General features: G+C 41.0%; 1 protein-coding gene across 3 annotated transcripts in view; it reads right to left on the reverse strand.

Annotated features, from left to right (window-relative positions):
- The window catches only part of IMPG1 (interphotoreceptor matrix proteoglycan 1), a 316,264-nt gene that overhangs the window by 271,618 nt on the left and 30,949 nt on the right, over positions 1-13,697 (reverse strand). For all 3 annotated transcript variants that reach the window (XM_088471628.1, XM_088471631.1, XM_088471624.1), the window contains exon 5: positions 9,098-9,247. In XM_088471628.1, the coding sequence (XP_088327754.1) occupies positions 9,098-9,247 (150 nt within the window). The remainder of the gene's footprint in view (positions 1-9,097; positions 9,248-13,697) is intronic.

Genomic DNA, 13,697 nt, shown 5'->3' on the forward strand with positions numbered 1-13,697 from the left:
ATTCTACACAGTCACAGAATAGTGATAAAAATAATAATAATTAATAATACTGTGGCACCTCTCATCTGGACTAGCTGTAGAGAGGAGCTGTTATTATTGTTAATACCACCCTCCACTGAGTGAGTACCTCATGCCCCCTTTAACACTAATGGCTATAGAATCTAGACCTGACTGATGTGGCACCAGGTAAAGCAACCACTGGCCCTCACCACCAGAAGAAAAGGCAGCCCTCGATCCAACACAGAGAAGGCAGTCTCCATTATGCCCACTCTTCCACCCTCCATGAATGCAGCATCTGTACTGCCTCCCCCAGAGAAGGCAGCCTCCATTATGCCTCTGCCCCGAGAAAGCAGTTTATGTTATGGCCACCCTCCGTCCTCAAGCTAGAATGCTTTATATAATAACTACTCACCACCAGCCACGCAGCCGGACGCAGACCTGCTCTGCCTCTCAGGCACAGCATCTAGGCAGGGAATGGAGTACAGAGTTAGTCTTCTTGCGAGTCATGACTGCTGCAGTGACTCTTCTCACGATGTCAGCTCCTCCTCCACGGGTGGGCCACTCTGCTTGCTTACTTGCAGGAGCCAGAGGGTTGCCTTTCATGCAAGAAGGCCAGGTGATGTGCTACTGAGGACGGGGCCACCTGTAATTTAACAGGTGGCCCCACAGTTACATCGGCCCACCGGGAATCTTCCCGATGAAGTTAACGGCCACTCCGCCCATGGGTCAGAGTGCCTATGCTGACCACTGTCTGCTGCCAAAAGTGCCTACAATGGGCATGTGAGTGTCAGAACTGTACCATGGAACAATGGAAGAAGGGGGCCTGTCTCACCTACAATACCTGGACTTGTCATCTTCTCTATGTAGGCATCCCCGGTCTTCTGAAAATAAAAAAACGAAAGTCCCAGACCCACAAACTCAACAGGATGGTACTTCCCGAATGACAGGCTCAGCCATGACATTTCCCTTAGAAGTGCCGTGGCTGAGCGTTAATTGGCTGAGAGGTCAGCCTCCGCCTCTCTCAGCCAATGAACGGCTCCCACTATTGAAGTCAATGGTGAGAACCGCAAGGTTACTAAAGGTTAACCTGCGTTTCTCACCATTGACTTTAATGGTGGGAGCTGTTCATTGGATGAAAGAGGCAGAGGCTCACCTCTCTCAGCCAATGAATGCTCAGCCCCGGTACTTCTAAGGGAAATGCCAGGGCTGAGGCCATCATTCGGGAAGTACCATCCTTACAGAACAGTACTTGAGTTCATGGGTTGGGACTTTTCATTTTTTTTTTTTCAGAAGACCAAGGATGCCTACATGGAGAAGAGGACCAGTCCAGGTATTGTAGGTGAGTATGTGTGAGTCTGTTTGTGTGTAATAAACGTATACTGTCATGGTGTGTGTCTTGTCTTTGGTTTAACATTTCTTTACAGGTGAACTATAGGTACCAGCGGGCCCTTAATGCCCCACATGCTGGTACTTGTGGTTCAACCAAGTACCAGAATGCAGGGGAGGCTTGCTGGGACCTGCAGTTCTACTGTTAAAGACAAAGTTTACACTTATATTTTTACACTCATTTTACACAAATCAACTCGGGACCCACTGCCCACGGGTGCTGGGGATAGCCCTAGGCCATCAGCCTAGGCCTGGGGTGTCCTGGAGAGGGGGACCCCTTTATTGGGGGGTTCTCCAACCCTGGGTTGACTACCGGTCAGGGGTAATGCTTTGGCCAGGGAACCCGGTGATAGGGTTTCCCTGGCTATGGCATTACCACCCCGCTAGAAATAGCCAGGTGCTGGTTATGGAAATTACAGGGGAACCCTACACATTTTTCCCCTGTATTTCTAGAACCAGGACCAGCTCAGAGCCTGGTGCTGGTTGTAGTAATTACAGGGGAACTCTACGCGTTTTTTCCCCTGTATTTACACAACCAAGACTGGCTATGAAAGGTCCAGGTCTGGTTGTGCTTTTAGGGGAGGACAAGCTTTTTACACTAAGATACATGTATGCATGCATCTGTGTCAAATATAACTGCTTATGCTAAAAATTAAAGCATGAAGCACTTCTATTCATTTGGGGATTTGAAGTTCAATTTGGAGTGGGATTTGGTGTTCGATTTGTACATGAACATGCAAAATCGAACATAAAATCCCTTCTTAAACTGAAACAAAATCGAAATTTATTTGAAAATTGAAGGCAAAATAGAATCTTAGTAAATTTAAGATCTGCTAAGGGATTTTGCAGTTCAATTTCAATTCGATTTCAGTTAATTTAAGAGATTCATAAAAATGAATCCCAAATTGAACTTTAGTAAATTTGCTCATATAAAAAAATCCCACAGAAAATAGGCGACACTCAGATGACTTGTAAAGATACAATGCAACCCAGTTGTTTGTCAACGTTTCGTAAAGGATAAAGCAGTAATACAAAAAACACAACTTAAATACGTACAACCAAGTGACATCGCCGGAAGTCTGTGTTCAACACAGCTTGTCTTTACCAGTATTTATATAAGCAAAAACACAGAAGGGGCACTCCATAGTGTGAAATGGATTTTTATTCAAATATATGAAACTAATGTCCCACGTACTGTATATGCTAATGGACTCGTACCATTAAAATAAATACTGTGGACTGATTACCACATGGAATAAATCACAGACACCAAGGCATTCACCAACCATCCGTCTGGTATCTACAGGAACTCGAACCCACACTGCTGTGTGAGAAGAACAGCGTGCCGGAGTCGCTGCGGACCGAAGTAGCAGGAAGGCTCGCCGGAAGAAACAGGTTGCGTCACTGAGGCCACGCCCTAACACGCTTCGTCATAAGATTTCGTCAGAGGGCTGGCCTAAGCGATGCTAGGAACTAGTATTTTCCTGGCCCATCTCCCAATCTGCAGCTCATGGAGGAGGAGCTCCAAATATAAACAGATGCTCCCATTGAGGTGCTGTACACTGCTGCTACACGCCTGTCAGCGTATGTGATGCTAGTAAACAGTGCTTGGAATCAGACTACATATCAAAAGAGACACTCTGCTAAAAGATCATACAGTAAGCACTTTTGTGCAGTGATAAAATCGCTATAAGAGAATACACATTTTTTTAAAAACATACATGCCAAAGTGTATATAAAAAATGCTCCCACGACGGAGAGGCAGAAAACATATGTATTCACACTCTGCATAAAGTTCAAAGGTTAACAGTAAAAGGTAACCTCATATGCACTTATTTATATAATGCCAGTGACGCCATGAGCTAATATTTAGCTGGCCCATCGGCCAATCAGCAGCTCATGATAGAGGATCTAATAATGTAAACAGACACTCCCACTGAGGCGCTGTACACTGCAGTTACACGCCTGTCAGTGTATGTAATGCTAGTTAACGGTACTGGCCGTCAGATCATATACCCGAAAAGACACTCTGCTAAAAGATTATTACATTAACAAAAACATATGCAATAAGCACTTTTGCGCAGTGATTGAGTCACTATATAAAATTTTTTTTTTTAGAAAACATACATACCAAAGTGTATATAGAATGTTCCTGTAACAAAGAGCCTAAAAACATGTATTAGCAATCCACATAAGGTTGAAAGGCCATCCCTACAAGGTAACCTCATATGCACTTATTTATATCATGCAGGCAGGTAATAGCATAAACCATAGTGCACATTCATGACTTATTAAAATGATTAATATATAGGCGAAGGCATATCAATCATAGCAAAAAGAAGAACAGATCCCTTAATTCGTAATCAGTACGTATACTATGCAATGAATGGTGTAATTTCATACCCCTCATTGAGTACTACTGGAACCAATGTATTAAGGGCCAATATACAATAGGTTTCTAGTTTTAATAATGCTTTATACATATCTCCACCTCTTTAATTGGGTTGAACAATTTTATTACCCTAAGCCATTAGTTTTACTATCATGTACATGTTTAAAGTGTCTAGGGATGCTATGATTTGTGATCCCATTCTTGATGTTCCGTAGGTGTTAAAGAATATGGATCTTCAAATTCCTTTTCGTCTTACCAATATATTTTAGTCCACAGGGATATACCAGCATATATACTACAAAAGGTAGAATTGCAATTGATAATTGGTTTACTCAATAAGTCCATGGACCCTGTAAACCGCATACCTATATCTACAAGAGGACAAACTTTACAGCTACCAAAAGGGAAGCAGCCTCTTACACTCGAGAAGGTAGTTTAACAAGATGTGTCTTCTTTTTTAGGCAATTATTGGCTTTTAGATAGACAAGTTTTCAGTTTATTTTCCCTTTTATATACAATGGGGTGGAGGGGTTGGTAAAGACTTAAATAGGATTGGGTCCATCTGCAGAATGTGCCAGTTATTCTTCAAAATGTTTGCCACTGCTTTATTGGCGCTGTGAAATTGGGTAACAAATCTGCAGTCTTTTTGTTCGATAATCTATTTGGGTTTAGTCTTGTATTGAATCAGTTAATTTTTACCCAGATCTCTAGCCCTTTTTATACTGTCGGGGGATACCCTCTATTCGAAAATCTTTCTTTATACACCTCACATTGTTCAGCAAATTTTTTATGCTCCAATAGTTCATCCTTAACCTGAGGAACTGTGAGAAAGGTATGTTATCCTTCCACGGTTGAAAGTAACAGCTGGAGTAATCTATGTAGCTACAGTATTACTGTCAACAGCCTTAAAGTGAGTGTAAGTTTCAATTGATGAAATTCATGGAAAATTCTCAGTACGTTTATTACCATTTACTATAGAATGTATCCTATATACTAATGCATAGTGTTACCCTTGAGGATTACTGTGCAAGCAAATTATAGACAAGTCTTTTCTTTTTCTATTTAGTCAGCCAAGTAATGAAAACTATCCACTTCAGTCCAAATACATCTCTCTCATATGCAAACATTTTCTAGCAGATGCTTGCTAATGAACTACGGTAGCATGTCATTAAAATACATAACTGAATAGGGGAACAACTAAATTTTTTGTAAATATTAGCATTTAAATAAATTATTTATATTATAAAAAGGTATCCATAATTAAGTTTCATCTTGTTGTTACTAGAAAAAGATACACTACAAATCATCATAGGTTACATTCATATACGGTAGGTTGGCTACTGGGAATGGGTTGGTCGACATAACTTATAAATTACATGCTATGGAAATCAGTGATGCCCTGAACATAATGTTCTGTATATGAGTCGTAATAGTAATATTATGTGAACATATAGTAACTATTTAAGGAATATTTACCAATTATGTATAATCTGTCTATCTTACATATCTACAATTGTGTGAGTGTTTCTTATTTGAAATGTTGGATATTTAATTCTGAAAATAAATCAGAGAGTGGTTTAAGATATAAAAAAAAAGTAAATCCTATGAGGCTTACCGGAGTAAAAATGGCAATGAAATATGCATGAAGCCAAAAGACTGCTGATCCCATACAACATACAGGACAAGATGTGGGAGGGTGAGGGCCATATGGGACAAGGGGTGAGAGGGTGGGGGTCATATGGGACAAGGGTGGGAGGGTGAGGGTTATATGGGACAAAGGATAGGAGAGGTGATTATGTGGGAAGGGTGGGCTCATATGGGAAAAGGTGTGGGAGGGCAGGGATCATATGTCACAAGAGGTGGGGATCATATGAGACAAGGGGTGGGAGGGTGGTGATCATATGGGACAAGAGGTGGGGATCATATGGCACAAGGGGTGGGAGGGTGGTGATCATGTGGGACAAGGAGTGGGAGGATGGGGATCATATGGGACAAAGTGTGGGAGAGGTGATTTATGTGGGTGGTCAAGAGATCATATGGGACAAGGGGTGGGATGGTAGGAATCATATATGAGACAAGAGGAGGGAACCATATGGGACAAGGGATGGGTGGGGATCATATGGGACAATGGTAAGGATGGTAAGGGTCATCAGGGATAGAGAGTGGGAGAGGCAATTATATGGAAAGGGTAGGATTATATGGAACAAAGAGCGGGGATTATATGGGACAAGTGGTGGGAAGAATGGGATCATATGGGACAAGTGGTTGGAAGAATGGGATCATATGGGACAAGGGGTGGGAGGGATGGATCATATGGGACAAGGGGTGGGATGGGGGGATCATATGGGACAAGGGGTGGGAGGGGGGTCATATGGGACAAGGGGTGGGAGGGGGGTATCATATGGCACAAGGGGTAGGAGATGTAGGATCATATGGGACCAGGTGTGGTAGACATGGGTCATATGGAACAAGGGTTGGTTTATATGGGACAAGGGGTGGGAGGGATGATTATATGGGACAAGAAGTGGAAGGGAATGTAAAGGACAATATGCATAGTGCTGTGTGTCTGCCATGACATGCAATTGAAACTCATTTGTGTAGTGGGGACCCATGAGATATGTACAGCTATGAGTTCCAAATTATCTTAACCCCCCCCACAGCTAGTTCTGTAAATGTCATGTTCAACATGTGGATATGGCAATGAAAGAAAATTTAGGGTTGGCACAGAAAATCTGTCTATGAGGAGTAAAAAGAAAAATCTGGGTCTAGTATTTTCTAAATTATGAAAATATGCTACAAGTTACCATATGTAAAGACACAATCCTTTAACATGCTTACTACACAGTATAAAGTTTTGACATATTGGATCACTTCGAACTTTCTCTGACTGAAGCAAAAGTTAAGGGGCCTATTTACTACAGTAATTATCAACGTTTTCATTTTGCATTGTTTAGCTCTAACTACAGTAATTAGAGATATTTAATGATGCTTGCTTGCTGGGGCAGCGTTTCTGAAAAGTGAATGTTACTATGGTTAATGCCATTTGAAGGTGGTGTTAGCTAATGGGACTAAGCTCAATATAACATTTGTGAAGATTTTGAAAAAATATCTTTTTATTTATGCTATAACATTTATTTGATATCTGATTTCACATTAATAATCACAATGTTTTTTATAAACAAACAGACTCACAAATGTATGCATTTTAATGGTCTCCATTTTAATTTATCTATAAAGGAAATCAATGATTCCTTTATAATTGATTGATGATCCCATTAAAGACCATTAAAAATGGAAGGACATTTCCAGAAAGAAAATCTTGCTAATTTACGTCAAAGTAAAGATCAGCAATTAGCGTGTTACAGATAATAAACAATGGGTTGTTAATGGACAGATAATTCCAGATGGCTTTTAGGCTCCCTGATCGAATTACTACAATATCAAAAGCATAACATAACATTATTATAATTGCCAGAGAGAGACTCATACCGTACCTTGCTGATTTATAAATGAGAATATGCATGGAAACCCTGTTTTTTCCATTTGCTTGCTAATTGTTTTATTTGTGCTCTTACCATGGCACATACAGTATACACTACTATCATTCATCACTATGCATTATGCCTCACCCACATATCGCACTAGGGGGAAATTTACTAACAGCTATCTATAAGACACTGATGGTACATGGTAAGGTTAAGCCCTTGCTGTGTTCATGAATAGTTTTGATTAGCAGCAATGATCACTGTCATATCAAAAGCCCTGCAAGGATGCCTCTTAACACTTTAAATAGGTTCTGCTATTATAGCAGGATCAGCTCAAGTTAATAAGCAGCAGCTACATGGAAAATATATCTACTTCAAGTAAAGTAATGATGAGACTGACATTCTGTTCTGTGAATAAAAGCACAGTCATCTTTAGGCTATTTGTTTCTTAGAAAATGTAAAGATGGAGTTTATAAATTAAGAATACTAATCACATGACCTGAAATTTTGAAAGAAACATGTCCCTCCCAGGGCCGGATTAAGGTCTGGGGCAACAACCTTGTGGGGGCCCCTATCAATATAATTGCATTAAAAGTATATACATATGTATATTTGTGCAGGAGAGCTGCATGGGCAGGCAGGACAGTGAGTGGGTGTGCTTGGGCAGGTGCACAGACACTGCCCTGACACACCGGGATACGAGAGAGCAATGAGTGGCCGGGATCTCTTTCTCCATGCTGCAGCCATCCCGGAACATGGATACATTTTACCGGGGAGTAAAATGTGGTGTGTGTGTGTATATATATATATATATATATATATATATATTCACACACCACACATGCATATATCAATATACTTACACACACATACAGTACATATAGATAACATACTTACATATTTTGATACAGAAAAAGACATATATACACCACACATGTATGTGTCACACATGCATTACACACACGCGCACATACATACACACACACATTACACACACACTTACCTTGCAGCATCTGCAGACTGCATGTTGTGGATGGGATGAGGACAAGACCTGGCAGGCTGGCACCATGTTATTAAGCTCCACCCCCCTCACTGGCAAAATGCCACGATTTGCGGGTCAATATGAAAAGGGCACAATTTTCATACAATCGCATTATATTGGCTCTGTCTCCAACCGACTGACCCACAAATTGCTGCATTTTCCCACAAGGTGGGTGGGGCTTAATAAAATAGTGCCTGCTCTAGTGCAGCTGCTGCTGTGTGTGGGGCCCCCTAGGTCTGGGGGCACAGCGACGACCGCCCCTGTTGCCCCCCCACCTTTAATTCGGCCCTGGTCCCTCCTCTAGAACAGTCTGCTTGTTTGTAGGAACAGCCCTTGCTGGAAGACATTCATCTCAGACAACTGTATACTGTATGTGGATGCTTGAAGTAGATGTATAACAGCTGTCTTAGGTACAAATATGAGACACGTGTAAAGATGAGCAAAGGTGTGAAGAGAACTCAGCATTCGTTTCACCATCCTATGGAATGCCCATTCTGCACTGTATTGCCAAATCACTAATGTGCACCGTTTCTAGTCTGTATAAATAGAGGTGTCACTGCTTTGGTCAATTCTTTCAGTTGTGTGTTGTAGTGGTTGTTGTTGATCTATTGCTGGGAATAGGTAAGACCAAATGTGGAAAGAAATCTTATGCAAAACAATTTGCTCATCTTTATCTGAAAGCTTTAAATATGAGCTTACATGTTAGAGATAAATTAGCATTCAATCTCACCTTAAACAGTACTGTAGCTACAGAAAATCTGAAATAAAGGGAAATAAAAAATAAAGAATTACCTGGTGCTGAAAATTTGTGGCTAATTCTTGGTACTGAGGTGAATTTGGATCACTTAATTCTTCTGTGAATTGTTGATTGTTGAGGGTAACGGTGAACTCTACAGTCTGTTGCTTTGGCTGTTCTGGTACCAGGTTAGTAACTTCTGTTTCCTGTAAGTGAAAGGAAGTTTGGTTAAAACTATTTAGCAGTTGATTTATAATGTTCATCTCATAGCTCATTGCTTGCTCTTGCTTAATTTACCAGCAAAGTCTTCACATATAGAAAAAAAATATTTGAGTAATTTTGCAATACACAACATTCTCCTCTCCTCATACTGTATTTTCCAGTGCAATGATGGTGTGCTTCTATTTCAGAGGACAGCATTATTTTAATTAGTGAGGCATGTGCTGGAAAATATTGACTGCTTTAGTACTTTTGTTTCCTGACAAGTGCTACAGTATCAGTGTAATGGCTTCTATGGGTTCTTCCCACTCCTGGCACACACTTCCTTACTGTCCTCCTTTCTTCCAACTCTCATCATTTGCCAATTGAACAGTGCATTGGATACACTTTCCATCATGCACAATTTATGTACAAATCATGCAAATTCAAAAATGACTCATGCATGGTTATTAGGTGATAAGAAGACATTGTAGAATGGCATGTAATGGGCTTCATGTAGTTCTGGGAACTCTTTAAGGGGCCTATTCATTAACACATAAATATCGATGGAGGTAATTAGGTTTAGAACTCTCATGGAATTCTACCTAATTACCGGAGGAATTCATCATTCCTCCTCTCCATAACTATCTATTCCAAAAAGCTGTCATTTTTGCGATGACAGCTTTTCGGAAAATAGATACTTTTCCCTGCCTACATCCCAGTCCTCCGTCTCCATCACCCACCTCTGCACTGCAGTACTCTGCAGGGAACTGTCCCCCGGCATTTAGCACCCCTCCGATGCCTGCTCCATCCACTGTTGCTGCTGGCGATGCCTCCGCCGATCCCCTTCCCCTCCTGCCCCAGATCTTCTGTCCTCCGGAAGTTAGCAGATCCCACGACCCCCACTTGCAGGACACTGTGCCCCAGTGGGCTCTTCTCTGCTGCCCACACCAATTCAATGTTGCCGCCCTCCACCTTCCCAGAAGGTAGCTGGTTCCCCAACCCCCGCCCGGTCTACCTGGACATGCAGGTATTTTCTCAATGCAGCCGGCAGGGAGATGCTTTCCTGCACTGGCTGAGGCTCCGTGCTATGTCCCCGGTGTTGTTTGGAGCTGGGCACCGGCGAATGGAGCCTACAGGCAGGAGGGGACTACATATATATATAGTTTTTTTAAAGTACTATTCTTCTTTCTCCCGCTGCTACATGTGCTGCTGCCGGTAAGTCTCTCCTCTGTTGCCCGATGGCACTTATAGTTGCTTTTTCAATCAAATGTTCAGAGTAAATAAAAACATTTAATTGAAGAAGTACATTAGTGTACTGGTGCACAGAGGGGAGACACTTCCTGCCAGCAACACCATGTAGCAGCGGGGATAACACAGAGACCAGCCGGAGCCGGAGGGAGCTGAGGAGGATGGTGAAAGCTGGTAAGTATGTCACTTTCCTACACAAGCTGCCGTGTAGACGGCAGCTTGTGTACACTATCGGGGGCTATACGCCACCTGAGAGTGGCGTATAGTAACACCATCAGATTCCGAAAATACTTGATTTTCGGACTTTGATGCATAGCTTAATTTCTACATCCCCATACTAATGAATGGGGAGTGTGGAAATTAACACAAACGAACTTAACTAGGAGATATCGGTTATATCTCCTGCGTTAAGTGTATTAATGAATTCCAAAAAACGGTATTTAAGGAAAAATGTCCTTAAAACCGTTAGTTTGGTGTTGATGAATAGGCCCCTAAATCATCACTGTATTATCTACCCTAATGGAGAACAATATATATCATTAATGTAACACAAGGTATCACTAAAGGTGCTGGTAAATGGATCAAAATCATATAAAAACTAAATAAATGCAATTGACCAAATAAGAATAACTAATTATGTATGTCCTTATGCTATGTTGCCTGACCCAAGCTGCTGTGAGATTAATGGGCCTGATTCAGAGACTTACGCTAATGCAATCGCGACTGCAATATTTTACAGATCGCAATTGCAAAAATATGCTAATGTCTTCCAAAGCTTATCTGAGCATAGGGACACCCACAACTGCCTTCTCATATCCGTCCGACGTTGTGCAACAGCTTAAACATCGTTATCATTGACACAGATCGGGCATCAAAGTTTCTGAGTGAAGTCTGACCTGGTCAAACACTGCGTCTCTTCTGACACACAGAAGCTCTCATGCTGCGAAGGAGATCGCTATACCTAATTTATGCACACCCATGTAACAGAGTTTATTTGGTACACGCCTGTGTTTCCTTAGCCACCCACCCATTACCTCCCTCAAGTGCTGGCTACCTGTCACTCACTATGTTAGTGAATCCTCTGAGTGAGCGTGGTCACAAACCAATTGCTATGCATGTGCAGTACGGTTTTCATGCATGCGCAATGGCTAAAAATCACTCACACTGTGTAAATATCGCCATTGCGTATATCTCAGGCCCAATGGTCGCAAACAAGACATAAATTAAACAAAATAAAAAAACAAAAATATCACAACCCTGCTGTACTGTAGAATATATTCACACATTTCATAAATAATGAAGGAATATCAAATGAAAACAATCATCTGTGATTGTACATTTACAAAACTATTCAATAAAATAACCATTTAACCTTAAAACAAGACATAATAAAAAATTCACAATGAACCAATAAGCATTAAACCACCAATATCCTTAAATAATACAGATGGTGTTGAATTATCAAACCTATTCACATTTGCATATATATATATCCATGAGGCCCGAAATGCCGTTGGATTAAAGCTACACTTTTTTCTATCAAGCCGCTGGGTGCTGCCATTCTTCTTTCTTTATCTATGCATTGAAGCTTGCTTGCTCCTAGGAAGGCACCAGCGCAAGTAAGACACTTTGACACTGGAGTGCCGGGAAACAGTGGAATTATATATATATATATATATATATATATATATATATAAAATCCCACTTGTATATCCCAGATAATATGCAACGGGTGGAGTTCTCACTTACAAAAAAAAAAAACTGTACAAAAAGTCTGCAAACAAACTTCGTGTCTACACTTTACACAGCAAAAACATTCAATGTTGCAGATTGTACACTCGTATGCTTGAGACTAAAGCTGAGTACACACTATATGATATATGGGTCAATCTTGCGATCCACGATGGATTGCAATGGCCATTGTATATTGTGTACCCTCATTTTATCATTAGATGAATTGTCTGGCCGCAATTTCCCATCTGTTGTGCTGCACGTCAAGTTGGACGGTGCGATGTATGATGTGGTGCGGTAACATCACCCCAGTAATGATATATCGTGTCATCGTACGGCATACTGTGTAGTGTATACGTGGTATATTTCCAAACATCTGTAATTTTTGAATTGGCCATATTGTATCATCTACTTACAACAGAGATCTTCCATTTTTACAGTTTATTGCACTTTGCATATTTGAGACATATAAATCCAATTCCTTTAAGTAAGGAAATATCTGCAATGTGTTATAATTCAACACAATCTCAATTATTTAAGGATATCAGTGGTTTAATGCTTATAGGTTCATTGTGCATACAGAATTTTTTTAGGCTACACGATTATTTTGTTTAACAATATATTTAGAATCACAGCTGATTGATTATATGTGATGTTCTTTCATTATTAGCTGTAATGAAATGTGTGACTGTTAGCTACCACAGCACTGTGATATTTTTGTATTTTCTCTTGTATGACATCAAGGTAACCCTGCATAACCCTGTAATTGCCTTGGCACGTTATAAAAATAAGAAGGTTATGATCTCCAGAGACCTGATTTTTATTGTATGTGAACATAGAAATTTAAGATGACAACCCATAAAATTGCTCAGCCACCTACTGTAATTTTCAGTGTTTTTCTTTGTGAAGAACATTTGCCTAGGATTAAATTGTATCATTGTATAAGGTAAAAATTAGACATTTTATATTTTAGATTTCACTCTGGGACCTGTTAGTGCAGTTGGAAGACAGCAGAAAACTTGTTTCTCTAACATAGCTGACAGTAATAAGAATAATAATTATATATTTGCACATTCTGCAATATTGAATCAATTTGTTGGTGGCAATAACCCAGAATACAGTATGCAGCTATCTTGAGATGTTTGGGGCAATAACCTGGCATATGCAGCTATCATGGGATGTTGGTGGCAATAACTCAGCATATGCACTATAGTGCGTATTTTACCCACAAATGAAGACTGGGGATTCACCTTTTCAGAGTGGATGGGTCCCCGGGGATGCGGTCCACTGCTGGCCAATCCCCTGACTCTTGGTATATGATTGATGTCTCCGGCTGCAGGGAGGACTATTAAAAGAAGCCGTTACGCGCCGTTCCCCTGCAGCAGCTCACAGCGTGAGGAGAAATGCGCCCGACCCCCCCCGGCGTGAAGACTGGTCCCGGCAGCCCCCCCCCTGATCCCTGACGTGAAGACTGGT

Source organism: Taudactylus pleione, unplaced genomic scaffold, assembly GCF_031769625.1.
Source record: "Taudactylus pleione unplaced genomic scaffold, aTauple2 ptg000015l, whole genome shotgun sequence".
NCBI lineage: Eukaryota > Metazoa > Chordata > Amphibia > Anura > Myobatrachidae > Taudactylus > Taudactylus pleione.